We start from the raw sequence: 22016 nt of genomic DNA on the forward strand, positions 1-22016 counted from the left end.
GCACCTACTGTGTGTTTTTAGCCCCATTCACAAAGATGTCAGTAATGTTTATATGTAATATAAGAATTGGATATAATTAATTTGCAAGCTGAGTTTGAAATATGAATCAGAATATCCTATTCTATTGCAGCAATTTTCAGATATAGATTCATCAATGACTTGTGACCAATGCCATATGATTTCACTTGTCATATGAAAAACTGGCAGGGGTTACAACCATCCCTTACTGTATACTAAAGTCTTTGGTTAAAGATTCTTTAAATTTAGGGGAATTCAGATACCAACATTCACTGGGACCTCATGGGTACACCATGGAAGTTATACATAGTGTAGAATGGAAACTACAAATGGAAACTGCTAAATGCAGTGGGCACATGCGGAACCACCCCAATAAATTATGAGTAACCTACACAGGGAGTGTTTAATGTGTCCCTGGAAAAACACCTTTATCATCTCTATAGACATTAGAAACCTGTCATTCAATATCTGCAATTTTGACCACTGCAGGTGACAGTCAAGCTGCCAGGGAGATACAAATAGATAAAGAAGACAGCCATGCATCATTGTCCGACAAAATCAATTCCATTATAATGGTTTCTCAAACAACCAATTGTTCTCCTTTATTGCCATAGAAATAATCACAGTGAGATGGTTCACAGCACTTTAGTGCGTAAAAGCAACTGCGTACAAAATTCCCACACTGGGTAAAACAAACAGCCACCTAGCTGGAAACAGCAGAAGAGGTACAGAGATGATAAGTTTCATGTATGCCCTACAGTGAACAAGGAGAAATAGGCTGACTTGTCATTTTGCAAAGAAATGCCTCCTTAGGGGTTCCAAAAGTAATGGCTGTATTGGTTAACATGGAAAGCCTGCAGATAGGCAGATAATGTATGTATTATTGGTTTTCAATTTTATAGGGAGAAACCCATTTTCTTAAAAAGAATATAATATAATAAATATTATTAAACTGTAATGGCTTTAAACAATATTTCTAGAATCCTTAATGATTCTTGGAAAATAAGACCATCTTGTAAGTAGAGATTGACTGAAAAAGGGTGCTCTGCATCCCCTCCCAACCACTTCTTCATGTCTAAGTTATAAAGATCTTGTGCTGCAGGTCAGAATGTACATTTAAGGCATGTGAACTAAACCACTAGTACGATAGGTCATTTTAGCATGTCTTAAAGAGTAGCTTTAGTTAAACATTAAAAATCAGCAGCTACAAAAACTGTAAAAATAAACAGACACTCACCTGTCCAAGGTTCCAGCACCATCCTCAACCAAACTGATTTCTTCATCGGTCTTCGGGTCCTGGTGCCAGCATGTTAACTGTGGGCAGCTGGCTGTGACTCCTTGCAGCTTTACAGCTGGCTGCCCACTTCACATGCACAAGTCATGCTGCACGTTGTGGATGGTCCCGCAGCCTTCTGGGGCCTGTGATGTGTCCTAGAAGTCTGTGGGCAGGGAAGTGGGGAGGAAGAGCAGAACTTCCCCTTTTGTGTGAAGTTCCGCTTTAAGTACCCTTGCAATTTGAAAATTCAGGGCCAGCATCTGCATCCAAGATTAGGCTTCCCTATGATTCCCTAAATCAGTCCTGTGCACTCCTACTGTGTTATCTCAAGGTGTGTAATTCGCTCTTCCAAATCTTATCTTGGAAAAAATTAGTCTCTATGAGGTGAAGAATAGGTAAGTGGGAAAGTTTGAGTATTTTAGCAACAACTGGGCAGGGCTGACAGAACAACAGGTATTTTTCTGTACTTTCAGGGTTTTTAAGGGAATACATTTTGGGAAAATGTGGGCGTATTGCATGCTCTTTTTCTTATTTTGCCCTGACATATGCTTTTAGAAACTTGTATAATAAAAATAACATTAATGTTTTACCACATTGAACAAATTAGCAAAACAAGTTGTTGAATTAGTACAGATATTTCATTGCCAAAAAATCAGCTTCATGGGTAATGTCTGCATACAAGAGCCTTATAGAGTGGTACTGAAGCAGCATTGAGAGCTTTTAATCAAAATCTGATCTCCCTCCTATAATTCAAAGTAAAAAAACACATGAATAAATATATATATTTCACTGAAAACATCTCTTATACTTAATTTCTTATGAATTCAATTATGTTTTTGTCAAAACAACATTCAGTTCTTTAACTCACTGGACAGGCTATGTAACGGTTATAAATGTGCTACTGAATAAAAAGTGGAACGAAAGCTGTAAAAACGTTTCTTTTTCATCAGTTTCTTCTCTGAACTAGAAAATATCAAACCAATGGCCATTTCACAGCAGGAAATGTCTGGGTTCCCTTAGTTTATTATTTGATAAGAAGATAATTAGTTTAGATACAAATTTTACCTCCGACGAATATAACGGTTTGGTGCTATTTTAAAGTACTGAAATCATTTAAATGTGTTTAAAAAATAATTGATATTAGATATCCAGCAGCTATTGGCGAAGTCTGATAAATAACCATCAGATCAGTGTGACCTGGTACATTAAACATCAATAAAGCTGTATTATTAGCAGCCACAGCATGTGTTGATACCGTTTTGATCCATGAAAGAGAAAAACATTTCAGGCATTAATACCATAGGAAAAATTTTGCCCATTTACTGTACACGCCAAAAAAGTTTTCTTTTCCAGAGAATGCGTAAGGCTAGGGTTACAGGGTAATCTTGAAGTACACATGTACCTAGACTATGCAAGTTAAAGTGTAAACATATTCTGAACAAGCAATTAACACAAGACCAGACTAACCCCTGTAGCGATAGGCATTATGAACTAATTCATCTTTAAGTTTCACAACAGAAGCACTGAATTTGCAGCTCTTCCCAACCTATTTTCTATGGCAGGAGAAACTTTCCAGCCTTCTAATGTAAACACATAAGCTCTGGTCTATGCCTTACCCCTACCTTGCTTTAAAAATAGCAGCTATTTTTGGACGGCTTTTCTTTCTGAAGGCCCCACCCCCTGTTGCCTTTCTTTCTGATTGGCCTAGGCCAGAATGCCATATCCTGCTCCTGAAGTCCCCTGGGAAACCCCCATCACATATCCCAGGAGGCTGCAGGAGCCTCTTTACAAAACAGCCTTGCGGTGGATCTAGTACATAGTCGAGGGCTGGGCTGCCTGAACACAGAAGAGGCAGCCAGCAGAAGAAGACCAAGACTGCGGCATGAGACACAGGCACACGCCTGAACAGTGGATTTCTGTAGGACATTGCTGGATTCACTGGACAGGTGAGTGTGTTTTGAATTTTCCCAAGTGTAAAAGGTAAAGGGGGGGATGTAGGGGAGAGTTAAAGGCATTGTACACTTTCAAATGTGTTTGTTGCTTTAACTACGTAATAGTGTAGTTGTATTTCTTGTGTCACTTGTTTGCCTTACCCTGTAATGTTGGGACATGTTGTGGCTGCAGTTTGAAGTGTCATGGCTGATCAATTCCACTATGTCCATTAATTAATCCATGGTCCCACCCCCTGCTGCCATTTCTACCTTGTCCATAGGGGCATTCAGCTTCTTCTTCCGGCTCACATAGCATCTTGTGCATGCCTTGCCATTTCCTCACTGTTGCATAACAAATGTGGGAGTGAAAATGATATGAAACTCTGCATGGTGATCTCTTTGTTAACTGCTCTACCTGGTTGTGTCTTTGTCAAATGTATTTACTGTTTAGCTCTCATCTGTAGAGCATTAGACTGAGAGACCCAGGGATTGTGAGATATGTATTTTCTTCACAGAAGATGCTAGTTCACAGACTGCAGACAGAGGTAATGCATTAACCTATGCAATGACCTGCGGCATGCCTCATGTTTCTACACAAACATCAGAATGTGAAGATTTACTCAACTATACTCTGCGCGTAAAGAGCAACAAATTACACCGTATAATGTCAAAAAATGTGTGCCGCGCTAAGTATATGCAAAAAAAAAAATCTCCTTTCCATCGACGGCTGGTGCTCAATTTTGGGGGAGGGGGGGCGGCAAACAAACCTAGCCCCCTCACTCCCTCCCCCGTCGCTCGAACATCTGCCCACTAGGCCACCGCCAGCCCCGCACTTACTCCATTCAGGTCGCGGCTTTGGAGGCTTCCCCCCTCTCCTCTAGAGTCCTGGTAGTCGCTTCTCCTCCCGGCCAATCGGGTCTTAGGACTCCATGGATTAGGGGGGCGGCGCCCCTGCGCCCCTTATGAGTGGCCGCCACTGTTCCTTTCAAATATATATACACAGTAGATCATATATATACACACTTCAATATTGAATTATTGCATATGATATGTTTTTCATAAATGTTCACATTCCTGTTATTATTGGTTATTTATACAGTATATATGTTTGCAAGAAGATCATTTTTTGCATATACCAGCGTGGCACGATTTCTTTGTCATATGAGTGGTGATGAGTGTCACATTATCACATAATACCATAGAGCAGCTCACAAAGACCATATATTAACAAATGACACCATGAAACTACATGATTAATGTACATCTTATGCAGGTAGGACAGTTCATAATTCCTTTAAAAATATATAAGGTGTAAATGCTTTAATGTCCATAGTCTGGGCATAAGTGCACTTTAATTTTCTGATCTGAGAGATTTCACTACTGGCACATGGTCACCTTAATTGAAACCAAGTGAGTAACTCTATCAGTATTAAGAGATTAAAGTAGAACCATTGGCAAAACTTTTTTCCATTTTGGATACAGTAAGGGAGGGTTATAACCCCTGACATGGAACTCCGGTGGAGGGCGTGGTCTCGGCATGCAGCAGTAAGGACGTGTTTTCCCTGAGCTCCGGTGGCGGCACCTTTTATAACTATTATTACCCTGAGAATCTACCTGCATCACCCTAAGACATCATGGGGAAAAGGACGGGCAAATCCCTACCTCAAAAAGGAACCCCGTCAGGCTCCATAAAAAGGTATCTAGCCGCGGAAACAGAGGACTCCATCAGCATGGACGGACTAGGCCGCTCGCCTCGCGGCCCGAGCTCCGCCTCCCGCCATAGGCCTACAACCAGGAGACACTCTCAGGCAGTATCAGCCTGCTCAGACGGGGAAGAAAGCACTTCCAGAAACTCGGAGGTCGCGGCTCTGGTTAGTGACCTTCCTACCAAGACGGAGCTAGCCTCTCTGTTCTCTGGCCTGGAACGCTCCATTAAAAAGGAGCTCTCAGCACTCAGATCAGACCTAAACCACGTGTTGGAACGGGTGGAAGAGTCCGAGTTGCGCCTTGATCGCCACGCGGCTGCAATACGATCCCTGCAGACGACTACCCGCACCCTTTCTATCTCACACCGCATGGCTCTATATAAGATCGAGGATCAAGAAAACCGCAATCGGCGGAATAATATACGGATCAGAGGACTGCCGGAAGCCACAGGTGATGATGATCTGTTGCCCTCCCTTCGCGGCATATTCAATGGCCTACTTGGCCAGCCTGCGGACTTTCCTTTGAAAATTGACAGGGCCCACAGGGCTTTAAGGCCTCGCAACCTAGCCTCTGATATCCCACGCGACGTAATCTGCAGGCTACACTACTTTGAGGAAAAAGAGAGAATTATGCGGAAAGCCTGGGAACAAACACCACTGGACTTTGATGGCGCATCTTTGCTATTATTTTCGGATCTTGCTAGAGAGACATTGGAGAGACACAGGGCCCTGCGCCCTTTAACCGAACAACTGCGTTCAGCCTCTATTAATTACCGCTGGGGCTTTCCTTCAGCTCTGATAGCCCATAGAGACGGCAAGACGGCTATTCTCCGCTTCCCGGAGGACCTGGGAAAATTCTGCGCGGATCTCAACATCTCGCCTCCGGATCTTCCAGGATGGCAAGATTCCATTCCCTCTCTGTGTTCCTCCGGATGCAAGCTGGCAAAAAGTACAACACAAGCGTGGATCGGGCTCCCCGGATGCACCTTCGCAATTTGCATCTTCGCAATTTGGGTGACTGTAACTATTTAAGCTACCCAGGAGACTCTTCATAAACGCTGTATCTGCAAGTATACTGTTCTAGATTATGTTATGTTTACACCTTCCACACAGCTGTGGAATAACCATTGTTTTATTTTTATATTCCCAGTTAGTTTACTAAGGTGTTCTAATCTAGAATATGATCTCCTACCTCATATGATAGGCCCACCCCTATTTAGCTGTTTTTTCTTTTTAGTTTTGCATATATACCTGTATTATAAGTGGGGGTAGAAAATGAAGGTGGATGAGGAGGATAGGTAGGAGAGGAAGCGGAGAGAGAGAGATCTCCTGGCAGGCTCACTTGAGTTGCCTTTATACATTTTTCTTTTTTTTTTTCAAATTGTTTTTTTCAGGTTCCTTTTTTCCTGGTTCGTCTTAAAAATTTTTTTTTTTTTATCTCTCTGGGTGAATACAACGTATTTGTTTTTCTGTAAGACTGGGTGCCGCGCCCAGAGCGATGGAACGACGCACGCGCAGATATGGTCGCGCTCCGTCGTTCGGTCCTGGCGCTGAGACAGCCCCCTCGGGGGGGCCGGGGGGCTCGTCGTCCTCATGCACCTTCCCCCCTCGGGGATGGGGGTGGGAGGGCTGCGTGCCCACGGCTTGCCCCATCTAGGCACAATAGATTTTTGAGTGTCCTCGGCCGCCTCTTTCAACGGTGGCTTTTGATTGTGCTAAGAATGTTTATTAACACATACTTTCTATTTTTTCTATCTTTTGTTTTTCTTCTTTCCTTTGCTCTCTTATCCCCCCTTTCTTCACCCCCCCTTGCCGTCTGCTCTGGAACAGATAGAGGTGGAGAGTGCACTGAACGGGTGCTCCCTGTTGTAGTCCATGGCTAAGCTCAATTTGATATCACTTAATGTCCGCGGGCTCCATGCACCAGGTAAGAGACATAATCTATACCGAGAGCTGGATCGTCTGCGAGCGGACATTGTCTTCCTGCAGGAGACCCACCTCACTCACACCACTTCGGTCAAGCTCTTCTCTCCAAATTACCCTACATGGTTCTATAGCCTGACAGACGTACATGAATCGAAAGGCGTGGCCATTGGACTCCGCAGGGATACTCCGTTTAAATTTGACTCCATGGTTAGTGATCCTCTGGGACGATTTTTATTTGTAAAAGGTAACCTGGGCAGTATGTTATGCACCTTAGCCACGCTTTATGCACCCAACCGAGACCAGGTCTCTTTCCTGTCGAGCACTCTTAAGAAGCTAACGGAGTTTGCGCAGGGTTGTGTCCTCCTCTCGGGAGACTTTAATGTCCCCCTTGAACCGTTATTGGACACGTCTCTGGGCAAATCCTGCATCTCCCATGCGCGCTTAACATTTATACGCAAACGCCTACACGATGCTCAGCTGATGGATGTTTGGAGAATCCTACACCCTCAGATGAGAGATTACACACATTTCTCAAACTTACATCATTCCTATTCGCGTATCGATTATTTTTTTGTCAGTCACCATCATCTTCCCTTGATAATGGACTCACATATTGACACATCTACTCTCTCTGATCATGCCCCGATTGTACTTAAAATACAGGTCCCATCTATCCCACATAAAAGAACAAACTGGAAGTTAAATGACAATTTATTGACAGAAGAAATAGACATGACAATGATTGCAAAAGACCTGAAATTTTATTTTCAGGAAAATGCTAGTCCAGGTAGATCTCCAGGCACAATATGGGAGGCCCATAAGGCCTTTGTCCACGGAAAATTTATAGAGATGGGTACTAGGAAAAAAAAAGAACGAACGAGTCAGCAACTTGCACTAATCCGGGATATAAATACTCTTGAACGACAACACAAACTAAGCCTATCAAAATCTGTGTTGGCAGAATTAACTAGCAAGAGGGAAGACTTAAACAACCTTTTCCATGTTGCACAAAACCAACAATTTCGCATAATTGCTCACCGTATGTACGAATGGGGCAATAAACCTGGCAGGTTGCTGGCCCGTTCCCTTCAACAAAAAAAGGCAGCGAGTTTTATACCAAAAATTAAAACCAAAACCGCTGAGATAGTTCATCACACCCCTGCCATAGCTGTGGAATTTAGAAAGTTTTACCAGCAGTTATACAATGTACATCACCATACAGGAGATCAGGAGTCCCGTAGTCGTCTTATACAGGAATACCTAAAACAAGCCGATCTTCCTAAGTTACCGGAAGACATTTTAGCTACCCTAGACGGGGAATTCACCACTGATGAGTTTCGTAAAGCTCTTAAGGCCATGGCCAACAGTAAGGCCCCAGGCCCGGACGGCTTAACATCCACATATTACCGCTCATTCGCTGATATATTGCTCCCGAACCTGGCTAAATACGCTAACTCGATTACCTCAGGTGATTCCTTCAGACCTGAAACCCTACATGCTCACATTACCGTAATCCCGAAGGCAGGAAAAGATCCGAGCATTTGCGGTAGCTATCGCCCCATTTCTCTTTTGAATTTGGACGCTAAACTTTACGCAAAATTAATAGCAAATAGACTCCTCCCTTTAGTACCGAAATGGGTCTCTACGGAACAAACTGGCTTTATTCCAGGCAGGGAAGCCCGAGACAATTCCCTACGTACTCTCTCCTTGATTGCACATGTTTGTGACACCTCCCAGCCCACCCTGTTACTTTCAACAGATGCTGAAAAAGCGTTTGACAGGGTGGACTGGGAGTTCTTGCTAGCGACCTTATCCCATCTAGGTATCAGCCACTCTCTCCTAAGTCAGATATCTGCCCTATATAACTATCCTACGGCACAATTGAGAATAAATGGTACTTTAAGCGATTCATTCACACTTCACAACGGTACGCGTCAGGGTTGCCCTCTTTCCCCTATTTTAATTGCCCTCTCACTCAAACCTTTCTTATCCACAATTCGGCACAACCCAAGCATCCATGGCATCGTGATAGACAAGTTTGAACACAAATATGCCGCATATGCGGATGATATCTTATTCTATGTCCAACAACCTATAATTACTCTACCCAATCTGTTGCAAGCCTTTTCCGCATATAATCAAGTCTCAAATTTTCAGATCAATATGTCCAAATCCGAAATTTTAAATATTTCAGTCCCCCAAGAGACAGCTAGCAATCTTCAGAAATCTTTCCCATTCGCCTGGCAGAAAACAGCAATGAAATATCTCGGTATATTTCTGACTCCTAATCTATCATCCCTATTCCATGCTAACTTCATGCCCCTCCTTAATACAATTAAATCGGACATACAAAAATGGTCACAGCTCGCACACTCTTGGCTAGGAAAGATCAGTGTGATCAAAATGAACATACTGCCCAGGTTGCTATTTTTGTTCCAGATGATACCTTTCCAAATTCCGCCTAGTTTCTTTAAATGTGTAACGAAAATTATAAGCAAATATATTTGGAATAGACGTAACCCAAGAATTTCTAGATCAGTATTGCTTAGACCTAAAAGGTTAGGAGGTTTAGCTCTGCCAGACATTAAGCGATATTACATGGCAACAATCTTATCAAGAATATCAGACTGGAAATACAAGACATCAAAACTCTGGGTATCACTGGAAATGACATTAGGGGGTAGTGACCTTTACAAGCTGATCTGGATTCCTGGGAAATTTCGATCGCTGCCCTCTACCACATCCCCACTCACCCGATCCACTTTCGCATGCTGGGACTTGCTACACAGAACTCAGAAGTGGCAATACAATTCCCCCCTTATGCCTCTGACTGGACACAACTTTTTCCCACCAGACAATATGGATCCCGGACTCCATTCTTGGAACCTTGGGAATAATATTCAATTACACCAAGTGGTAGACGCCTCGAACATTGTACCACTATCATTGCTCACCTCGACGCCATCCCCATCACTATTGGATCAATGGAGATATTTGCAACTAAAGGACTTCATCCAATCCCTTCCAAAACCTCTACGCAATGCAACTAACCTATCACCAATTGAATCAGCATTTGTAGGTGACATGCCAGTAGAAAGACCGCTTTCCTATTTCTATCAAGCACTAGGCTCACTTACCCCTGCTAGCTACCCTACATTTCTTCACAATTGGGAGAGGGACTTAAACTTGTCTTGATGTAACCCTTTTCTTTTTGTGAACATCCTGTGTTTCAATAAAAAATTATAAAAAAAAAAAAAAATAACCCCTGACATGTTTTTTTTTTCCCTCCATCTGTGTCCTATTGCAGAGATTTCCCTTCATTTTCTGTCCCATAGCCATAGGTGTGCGCAGCCTATTGCATTAGGGTGTGCACCTCAAATGTAATAAAACATGGACAGTGTTAGTAGAGCAGGGGACTTGTCAGTAGGGCAGAGGTTGGTTTCAGTAGGGCAGTGGATGGTGTCAGTAGGTTTTTATTTTTATTTATTTATTTTTTTTTTACAATTCCCTTTAGAAGACCTGTTTAGGGGCTTTGGTGAACTATCAGCAGGGGAAATCTGCGCCACATGAGGTGATTAGGGTGTGCCCAGGCACACCCGGCACACCCCCTGCGCACGCCTATGCCCATAGCCAAAGAGGCAGTGAGAGGAAATCACTGAAAATTTGTGGAATTCCTTGGGGACCCCATGACACCAGAACTAGTGTCCCCATTGGAAGATTTCTCCTCTTACTTTCTGGGGACAACCCAAAATTGGAATTTTCTTTTACTTTCACGTTTAACGATAATAGGAGTTGGAAGGCTTGGATCTCCTTAATGCGGGCACAGATATCAATACAAACTGACAGGTGTTCTAATCCCTCTCCAATCTATCCAAAACTAAAAAAAAAAGTTTTGCCTTTAGTTATTCTTTAAGGTCCTCTTCACATCTGCAAATTGCAGTTATGGATGTAATGGGTGTGTTACCGCAATAAAAGCAGTCTCTTTTTTTATAGACTTAAATGTTTATGTGGAGACACTGATTTGTATAAAACCATGCTAAATAAAATTCACAGATTCATGTGTCATTTGTCTTTTTATATAAGCATACATTAAAAGGGGGGAAAATCTATGATTCTAGACTTGCAGAGCTACATAACACATACTAAAGACAGGTTTCTTTATAAGCTAAGGAGCGGTGGCTACAAGTGTATTAATATGATCATTCAAATGTTCATTCAATTCAACTAAAAGGATCAAGTTATATAGAAATTGCAAACCATAGATCAATTTATTGAGCTCTTGATCATTTTGCAATGTGCGTCCCCCTTAACGGCCAGTATCGCCAGACTTTTGTTAGTTTCAAAACTGCTTCTCTCCTCATACAAGCCTACGGGAATGCAAAAGCGAATTGTAGCAAGTCAGAAGGAGGGCAGCTATCAAATGCACCTGTCGATGACTTCTCAAAAAAAAAATGTTAAAAGGGTCCTGCAGTTGGCCCATTGTCACTGGCCCTTAGGGCCCTTTTACATCTGTACAGCACATTTCCCTGCATTGTTGTGGCCTAATGTGCATTGAGTTAAGGCAGCCCTTTGAAATTAATAGACTGCCAATACACAATGACATGCTGAAAATTGAACAATGAACAATTGTGCCACGTTGCAAAGCAGGTGGGTTGCCTTAGTGCATTGGGGTGCCATTCAAAAAGAATGGCACTGCAATGCATTTAACATGCTCTACCGTAATGCAGAAGTGTAAATGGGCCCTCAAGGTTTCTGTACTACAGGTGCAGTGGCCCAGAATAATAGCATTAACATGTGTAAAAAATATACTGTATGCATAGCAATAACATGTGTAACATGTATATGTATGTAAAGTGTTAGCCCAAGGCAAGTTAAGGATTCATGCTTGTCTAAATACCCACATAATATTGTATATGTATAGAATTACATGAAATCATGTGGGGGGGGGGGGGGGGGACATGTTCTCTTTGTCAGTTGATAAATGGTTTTAGAGCAGCTGTGATCATAGGTTTGAGATCTACGGCACACAGCAAGATGTGAAAGCTAATCTTTTTTGATATTTTGTTCTTACTCTAGACCTCTATGTCTCTGTGGTGTTGGTACCATGTGAGCAACGAGAGATGGAGGGAGAGATTTGCTTTACAATAAACCAGAACAACCCCATGATGTGAACACAGCTTTTATTCCTACTTTAGCCTTATTGAAGAGGAGTGACAATCTACATTGTTACATTTTAATTTTTCTATTTCTATTTTTATTATTTCCATTATTCTATAATTATTCTATTATCTATGAATTTCTTTTGCACTAAAAGATCTTTTTTTTCTGACAGTTTAGACTCTCTGAATCCTTTCTGGGTTTCCTCTATACTTATGCTGATCTGAATAGGGGCTTGTTTGGTTGAATATACAGAAATATTGAGAGATTGAGAGAGCTACAGCTAAACTTAAAAAATATTCATAAGCCACCCACAAAAAGTCCACTTTGGATGTTTTTGAACTGCCAAGCAGAATGTTGTTATTTCTTTTCCAAAACAACACTTTTTTTTAACATTTCCAGCATCCTCTGAAGCAATCCTATTTAAGCTATCACACTGCAATTGGCGCATGTTTAATTAATTGCTTATCCAGATATATATCTCTTGAAGAATTTCAACCTTGAGGCCAAACTTCTAACTAGATGATGAGTCTTTTTTAACATCTGGTCCTGTTCACTTTGATAAGCTTCATTAATTTAATCTCTGTAACTCACATCTCAGTTACAAAAGGTGACACTATAACAGCGATAAAAGGACAGATCTGTCACTGACACGTAACTCAGCTTCTGCAGCTATAATATTATAGGACAGTTATGCTAATGTCAATAAGCAGTGCCCTTCCCTGAATTCATAACTAAATGCAATATCAAGTACGAAATTGTGACTTTGCTGCCAAAAAAAGCACAAGGTCTTTGCTCTGTACTGGGGTTAAAACATGTCCATGAGGATTGATTCCCTGATAAATCACTTATATATATATATATCTATATATAGATATAGATATATTTATATATATATCCATTATAATTGAATATAATTAACCATGGATAACGGTCTTGACCTTAAGGAGTAACTTTACTTGAGTGCATGACAAGGTTAAACGCCATGTACAAGGGAGAATAACATTTTAAAAAATGAAAATGTAACCTTTATCACTCTCTGTCACTGGTATAATGAGCTAACAGTCATGTTGATGTGAATGAAATTAAGCAAGGAGTTCAATTATTCCACATATAGAATAGTGAAATATATGTGAAATATCACTTGCACTTATTTTTTTCTTACATTTTTTAACTTAACACCTACAATATTCCTAGCTGGACAAATTGTTTTAAAAAAAAAAAAACACAGGCACTGTTAAACCTGCCAAAGGATTGGTAATCCCAATCAGCTAGTCCAGGTGCCCCTTCCAGACCATGCAGCTAAATCTAAGAAATCAATTTTCCTTTCCGCAGTTAAAGGTAACGTGGTGGATTTGTATATGCTGTGTAATATTTATGGTCAGGAATAAGAATAATCACAGTAACATTGTTTTTCTGCATATACACAGCCATCAGGTAGAACTTGTTGCCTCAACAGTTCTACAGTCTTGGCAGTGCTGAAAGTTGTCTTCTTCGTAGCACTGATCATACCTTCTTCACCATTTGTATGGCCAATCACATTTTTGGCAGTTTGTTCAAATCAAGCGTAGAAGATGATTTTTTTGTGTTTTTCTGTTTATTCAGTTCCATATATGCAAATTCCAAGAGTGGAATCACTTCTTCAGCAGGAATAGGTTTCTATTTCTCTGGACACTGAGGGTAGCATGGTCACTGACATATACATATACTGACATTTACCTATATTGTTACTGATATTCTTCGATTTTATTTTCAGGATGTTCACCTGTCCAGATCCCTGTCCAGATCCGGCTACCTCTCATCCTCTCCCCAGAGGTCTTACTATGGCCATGGTAGACATACTGATGACAACCCCGTTGTTCACTTCTTCAGGAACATTGTAAGTGTTTAAAGAAAAAATGTACTATCTTGCAGACAAGCCAAGAAACTATTTTGGAAAATTTCTAATGGAAACCAAAAAAACAATCCACTGTTCTTTAAGATACATTACTACCTTATTTGTTTTAGAAAGACTGTGTAGAGAATGAATTTCAACAGAAAAACAGTTCCTAGTTCATGCAATGGTTGGGGCCTGAGCTGTAAGCAGCATGGCCAGATTTCCATCACTGAAGCCCATAGATGCACAACATGTATTGCCTAAAGCAACATCATTTGCTAAGATCACCCCTTGACATAGAACATTTTCTTGTTTTGCCTCTACCTCCTGTAGGCACAGGCTTACTATGCCAGTAGATCCAGCCCTTGTAATCTCTGTAGCCTGGGAGTGGTCGTTGGCAGACATGGGAAGACATTTTGTGCCCATTGCATCTATACAAACTGTAATGAACATTGTAGGCCAGCAGTGGCTGTCTGCCATTTGTTGAGATGATATCATGTGTAGTGTCACAACAGAGTATTGCTTGCATCTATTTAATGTGATAATATTGTAACTATATCTACCTTTAATTACTTTTAATTTATTCCCACTTCTAGGTGACACCCAGAACTCCACCCCCTTCTCAACCAAAGGTAAATATTTTATCCAACAAAACCTATTAAAGTATTTATAAAGTGATTATGCTGAGATGAGAACAAATACTCTCTTACCTTCACACAGTTCATTTTTGTAAACGACAAAGTAAAGTACATGGCATGTACCAATAAAAAATAAATAATATAATCTGTATTTTTCATGTCTCAGATATCATCTACAAGGAATAGAAAGTGACAAAAGATACATCCTCCTCATTTATTTTCTACTTCTTTTGTCCTAATGCTGGTTGGTTTATCTGATCTTAAAATAAATGTATGATGTTTTTAATAATCTTGGTTATTTTCTTTCAGATTTATTCAAGTAGAACTATAGGGCAAAACTTTTTTTTTCATTTTGGATAGAGTAAGGGAGAGTTATAACCCCTGTAAGGTTTATTTTTGCCATCCTTGTTCTATTGGGGAGATTTACCTTCACTTCTTGCCCCATCGCCAAACAGGAAGTAAGAAGAAATACCTGCAAATTGGGGGACTCTCTTGTGGTCACCAGAACTAGTGTCTCCATTGGGAGATTCTCCTCTATAACTTTTATGGGGACAACCCAAAATTTGGGATTTTCTTTTACTATTACTTTCAATGATAATGGTAAACAGGGCAAATAGAGAGGGTGAATCTCCCTAACAGGGACACAGAGAGCAATAAAAACTGACATGTGTTCTATCTCCTCTCCACTCCTGTCCAAAACTAAAAAAAAAAAAAGTTTTACTTTTAGTTGTACTTTAAGTTTAGAACAAAAAGTACATTAAAAGAGAAAGTATGTTTTTTTTTTGTTTTTTTTTAGTGTTGTGCTTACCTAGCTGAATGCAGCATCGGTCCGATGCTGCATTTGTCCCCTGGCGCCTCTGACACTGAGAACCGAGCGATCGATCGAACACCGCCGATCACACGTTTCTCATAGCTCCGTGAGCAGAGAGCTGGTGATTGTCAGTCAACAACTCTCTGCTCTGCCCCCTCCTCGCTCACTGGAGCACTGGGCTGTGGAAGGGGTGGGAACGGCCAGCTCAGGCTCTCAGCGTTTCGCTGAGAGGCTGACCTGGGTGCTGGTCCAGGCATGTGGGCGGATCCCGACTCTATGGTTGTGATGACGCCCGAACCTGGACCGACTCTGTAACGTCAGCAGACAGCGGACTTCAGCCCGTTCTCTACTGAAAACGGGTCACAAGAGTGCAAAACGAACTGCACTCCTGTGATACACAGGAGAAGTACAGCCAAACGAGCTTTAGCTGTACTTCTCTTTTAAAAAAAAATAAAATAAATTAGGTAAATATTAAGTATTACTACCAGCAGGTGGCACTGTAAAGGTATTTTAATGCTTTCATGTTTACCAGCCCACCTTAGTTGCTGTGCTGTAAAAATTCTGTTTGCAGTGTTCATTTATTCAATCTTAAATTTACACACAAGGCTGAATGGGTCAAAGGGCCAGTTCCCACTGGTGCGATGTCCGAAATCGGATGTGAATCGCACCGCACTGCAGTGCAAATCACATGCAATCTAATTTCAGCCATACAGATAGTGTGGCTAAATTTGCATCACATTCGGACCAAACTCGCACAGGACCCTTTTTTTGGTCCGCAGCAGAAACGGATAAATATGGATGTAACATGTTTCAAACGGTGAACCTTTTATCTCCATTCTCCTTCTGCATGTGACCTGTACATTAACTCCTTCACCTCCTCCTTCCTCTGTGTATAACCTGTACATTAATTATGTAAATCTCGTGCACCACTACCAACCTCCAGTTTTAGCCCCCTCAATACCAACTTTTCTTCACATCAAGAGAATTGTGTCAAAAAATGTAATCACCTTGTGGCATCTACTTTCTAAAAAGGGGGCCATTTCAGGGGTGTGCATACTGTCCTTGCTTTTTTGACATGCTCACAGAAATAAGGGTATAACAGGGTTTTTTTTTCAAAATGTATATCTTTATTTTCTTTCTACAGTAATACCTCCAACAGAAAGTAAAATTGACACAAACTATTGCAAAAATTACCTGGGTCAGGCAAATATCCTTCATAATACTTACCTGAAGCTCCTGAAGAAGCGCTTACAGCGCAAAACATGTAGTGCATCGAGCTCTGCTATCCGTGACATCAACCTACACCAGGCGCACTTTTTCTTACCGCTATCTACATGTACTTAGTTACAGTATATGCTGAATTACAGTATGACCTTTAGGTGGCTGTGGTGATGTGTATGAGGTAGCTTCTCTAGCACATATGCTAGGAATTTTAACTGCACTTTGTCATTTTTAATATATTGTTTTGTGTCAATAAAATACTATATACTTTTAGACGATTGTGTTACTGTGGTGCCTAAAAAAAGTCCATCTAGAGTTTATTTTTTCAGTTTGGACACAAATTATTAGTTCCTCTTTGTAATATATACAGACACACACACATTTTTCATCAATATTCAAGCATTATGTGTATTCTTTTTCTTGTAGAATGAATACAGAAAATCCAAAAATTAAGTAAAGCTGACACAAATTATTAATTCCCCTATTACACACATATAATCATATACAAATATGGATTTTCTGTATTCATTCTACAAGAAAAAGAATACACATAATGTTTGAATATTGATGAAAAATGTGTGTGTGCCTGTTAGAGATTCCCGACCTTGCCTCTCCAGTCACCCTCGCCTCTCCTACCAGCACCTCCTCCTCCACCCATTTCTGATTGCCATGGCCTGTGTAATATAAAATAGGTAAAAGGTGGGTATGTTTGGAATTTATGTGGAAACGTTTTGCAACAGGGGGTGTGGGAACATTTCAAAGCAGCAACATCATTCTAATCTTCCACATATATTTTAGGTTTTAGTGTTCTGAATAAAGCAGTTAGACTGTATGTGAATTGTGGACTCCATATTCCTTTCTTGGTATTTGTACACAGTGATCATGTTATCGTTTCTGTCTCTTCTATATGCAGAGAGGATTGTTCCCCGCCAGATTTAGCTGGGTAGGTGATAAATACATTTTCATTTTCAGCCACTCTGGTCACCTGCACCAATGCTCTGCAGTATCATTCCTTCATAGCTTTATTTTTTATTTTTTCTCAGTTCTATTAGTTTTATTTATTTACAATGATAAACTAGTTTCTGCTCCACTCACAACTGCTTTCAAGCTTGCTACCCATAAAAACTTTCTGCTTTAGCTTTATTTACAGGAGGATGTTTGAGCCACATCGACTGAAAGAATATTTGATTATTTGAATAAAAAGTGCCACTTTTAAGTGCTAATTTGTAAATTCAGCCACCCATAGTAACCAGTAAGAATTCATCGTGTACAGGTGTAGCTGAAGCAAAGTAACCTATGATTGGTTGTACTAAATTATTTCTATCATTTTTTCGAACCACAAAAAAATGTAAGTATTACAATTAAAGAATTTTATCAAAGAGACCCGGTGGCTCTATGGAACTATCAGATTTAATTGTTATATTCATACTGGCACTCTTTTATTAATAAGTCTGCATATAAGGATTTTTCCTATGTTAAGATGTTGCTTTTTGCATGGCAAAGCTATTCTTTTTCCTAAGCTCATGGAACACTGCTAGTGCTACTCTATTTATGCTTTCTTGAGATGACAACTTTCTTCTGTATTCAGTGAAAAGAAGAAAACTTACATATGAATTTTTGCTTATGTTTTTATATGTGTTGTTATGTATGTGTTATGTGTACACTTGGATATGAGGTGTTCATTGTAGGATACAGTACATGTATTGTTGAACTACTTTGTCTATGAAGAATGGATGGCCACACTAGATATCCTTAGGAAACTTCTGTAAGAAGAAGAGTCTTATAGTAGTATGCATTTTTAGCTAGTAATACTTTGCTCTCTGTTCTCATTTCCAAAATAGACTATGGTATTTATGGCCATGTGCTTTTAGATCTTAACAACAGATGCTTACATCTTGCAGCATAGAGGCACTCTTTGAATAATTACCCACATGCACGAGTGTCAGAACTCTTCATTTTGGCACATATGATATCTTTCAAGACAATTAGTCCTCATGCACACGGACGTTTTTACAGCTGCTTTTTTGAGCTTTTTTTGCAGCTTAAAAAGGCCTGTCTATGTTAGTCTATGGCTTCATGCCCACCTAGGCGTTTTTGAGCTGCAAGTGGCATAGGCGTTTTTAAGCTGTAAAAAAAACCCAGGACCAGTGGGTTCTGAGAGACGTTTTTCAGCTGTAAAAACGCTCTAACGCTGAAAAACGCTCAAAAACGTCATTCACCAACGTTTTTTAGCGGTTTTGATCCATTGAAAAAAAAAAAAAAAAAAAAATTTGAAAAAAAAAAATCGCTCAAAAACGCTCAAAAACGCTATTACAAAAACGCTGAAAAAAGTCACTGCTAAAATACTGGCGTTTTCATAACATTTTTTTAACAGCCTGTGTGCATGAGGGCTTACACTACATCTGTATTCATTTCCTATTGAGCTTCTAAGCTTGTATGGCCATTTTGACATGTAACAGCCACACTACAGTGAGACACATAGGGGAGGATTAACTAAAACCGGTGCACACAAAATCTGGTGCAGCTGTGCATAGTAACCCACCAGCTTTTAAATTCATCTTTGACAATAAACCTAGAAGCTGATTGGGAACTCTGCACAGCTGCATCAGATTCTGTTATTATTTGCCTTAGTGAATGCACATACAGGGCAATATATCGATAGATAGATAGAATAGATAGATAGATAGAATAGATAGAATAGATAGATAGATAGATATAGATATATTTGTTTTTTTATCATCTATATCATATTTTCTAATTTTATTCATGTTCAGAAGCATATTTGATGTGTGTGTCTAAGTGGTCTTAGTTTGACTGTGCATTAAATGTTGAATAGTTTTATGTTTTCATCAGAAATCTACAGCTATTTTTTCCTTTTTTAGGGATTGGCTGTGTTTAGAACCGGATTGTTACTTTTTTTTTTTTTTTATTTTATTTATTTATTTCAGATGTTTTTTTCTTTCTCCAGCGTCAGTACAGACTAACCATATCCCATGCTTTGCCGCAGATTAAATATCCTTTGCACAGTTCATGATAGTGACCTAATTAGGACATCTTGACTGAACAAATAAGTATTAATTCTGTAAGACTGAATAAACAATACAATTATGAATGTGTGCACAGCTAGAACCTTAGTGATCATATTGACGTTGCTGATATGCATAGATAATATATGTATTTATTTTCAAATATATTCTGGAAATGGGTTGCTAACAAATATCACTTCTTACTTGATAGACCATCTGACACATAAATGTATGCTGGTGACCCAAATACAGGGATCTAACAGTGATAAGCTGCTGGCCAGTGTAATAATGTTTCAGTATTTTTGATCGTTATTGGGAGCAAAAGATATTTCTTTGTAGATTAACAAAATAAGGTTTATCGCGAACGTGTGACCCTTTAAAAGATAGCTCACACCGGTGCAAAAAAAAAAAAACATCCATTTTGTTGCACTGTGTATGTGCAATGGGATGCCATTCACAAAATATGAACACAACATTATACATCCAACTTTAAAATGTACCTGTGCCCAGATCGTGCACACTGACATATTTAGCTATTCTAAACAAGCAGTAAACTTATTTTAAATCATTCATCCCTGTATCTATAAGCATTGTAGAGAAATACATTTTTCAAAATTTACCAACAGGCACAGCTTATTTCTATGAGAGCAGATTTTGCCAGGCTGTCAGCCTCCTAATGTCCACCGCCAGTAGGTGTTTCTAACCTGTAAGGCCTCATTCACACAGGCACTTTGGCCTATACAGCTTGAATGAGCTGCTTGTTTATGCGGCTGGAGCCATTTGGAGCTGTGTGCAGCCACACTACTTTTTTTCAGTACTCACCAGGAACAAGGTGCAGCCAGTGTGATTGAGTCCTAAAAGCATTTATAAAGGTTAGGAATGGCTTGTGTTAAAACTACTGCTTCTTATGAATATCTAATTATTTTAATGTCCATATTCTGTTTACAGGTGCACTTTAAGGTAATGCCATGACCAATGATGACCTTAGTTGATAGACAGACAGGGTGAGGGGTGCTACACTGGACCCTGTAATTGCGTATGTCAGCTGGTGTAGAAGTTTTTATTAAATACAGACATAAACTTTATCTGGACCAGTAAGAATCCCATGGCACTCTTTTCACTTTTTATATGATAGGTGTTAGTTGGGCATCCTCAAAATATAACAGTTCAGAGACAGGCAGATTTGAAATACTGGTAGATTTTTGTTTCATTTTCAGATTCATCAACAATAACCACTTCATTTTCTGTTTAAGGTTGCATTGTTCTTTCTTATCTTTGGAGTGGATTATTAATTTTATTTACTTAATTGGTTTCAGTTAAGCTACTAGAGTCTGGAATGGCTTATTACAAAAATGATGTTTCTGATGTTTCTTTTATTTTGAATGTAGGGTGGAGAAGGGCATAAGACTTGCTATGGAGGATCCAGTCCCAGGTACTATGAACATCACAAATCTTCCCACAAGGGATACAAGGATGCACACAGAGATGGTCAAGGAACCCTGTCCAGGATCTTTAAACTGGTAACTACAGATATCATTATATTACTGAGCCTGTGAACCTATTATTTCCATATTGCTGTGTTATACATAATCATATATTTGTCTTAGTTGCTAACACCAGAGCCAAATTCATGATTAATGATCGCGTTGATTGCCATTAAGCTACCATGTGTACCTGAGCCGTAGTTTTGCCTTTCTGATTTATAAAAAGGAAGTCATTACACAATATGCTGATCAAGTAGAGCCACATGGAGTGTAACATAAAAAAAATGTAATTTTATTTCGTTTTTTTTTTTCTCTTTTTACTTTTCTTGTACGCCATTGGGTCACTTACCCAGCCACACATCTTGTATGTGGACAGACACATTTACAACCTATTTAATTGAGATATGAACTTAAAAACAAATTATCAGCAAAGGAAAAGAACTGAAGATATTAACCTTTTGTTCCTGACTGCTGTTAATGTTTTAATACATAATTAGTGATAACAAAAACTGGCCCATCTGTGACATAATCTTTTGTGTCTTAAGGAGTTGGCACAGCAGGGGTAAATTGTATGTGAATTAATTTTATACATGTAGGATTTAGTACAAAATCCTTATAGCTGTGAAGTACAAAGACTCTTAATCTTGTGTGTTTTGTGAGTAATAATCAATTACCCAGTTGGGCATCATGCAAATAACTCTTCTTCACAAAGTTCAACTTATTTGAATATACCTTGGTGTCACATCCTTTAAAAAAATATTCAGACTGAATAGCTAGACCATTATACTGTATACTCTTATCTTCCTGGCAGGATAATGTACATTTTTTATAAATGCCTTTTTGCTTTGCCTTTGAGTACCTGCCAGGATGATGATAGCTTTCCTACGTTGTTTTATTGTTGTTCGATACCATTACTGGTTGACATTCCTACCTGCTGGTATTCTAC

The 22016-nt window shown here is 39.7% G+C and overlaps 1 protein-coding gene across 4 annotated transcripts in view; it reads left to right on the forward strand.

Moving 5' to 3' along the window:
* The window catches only part of MBP (myelin basic protein), a 286643-nt gene that overhangs the window by 251593 nt on the left and 13034 nt on the right, over nucleotides 1-22016 (forward strand). For all 4 annotated transcript variants that reach the window (XM_073631223.1, XM_073631224.1, XM_073631225.1 and 1 more), the window contains 4 exons: nucleotides 13771-13893; nucleotides 14487-14522; nucleotides 17474-17503; nucleotides 20975-21106. In XM_073631223.1, coding sequence (XP_073487324.1) covers nucleotides 13771-13893; nucleotides 14487-14522; nucleotides 17474-17503; nucleotides 20975-21106 — 321 coding nt within the window. The remainder of the gene's footprint in view (nucleotides 1-13770; nucleotides 13894-14486; nucleotides 14523-17473; nucleotides 17504-20974; nucleotides 21107-22016) is intronic.

Source organism: Aquarana catesbeiana, linkage group LG05 (genome assembly GCF_042186555.1).
Source record: "Aquarana catesbeiana isolate 2022-GZ linkage group LG05, ASM4218655v1, whole genome shotgun sequence".
Lineage (NCBI taxonomy): Eukaryota > Metazoa > Chordata > Amphibia > Anura > Ranidae > Aquarana > Aquarana catesbeiana.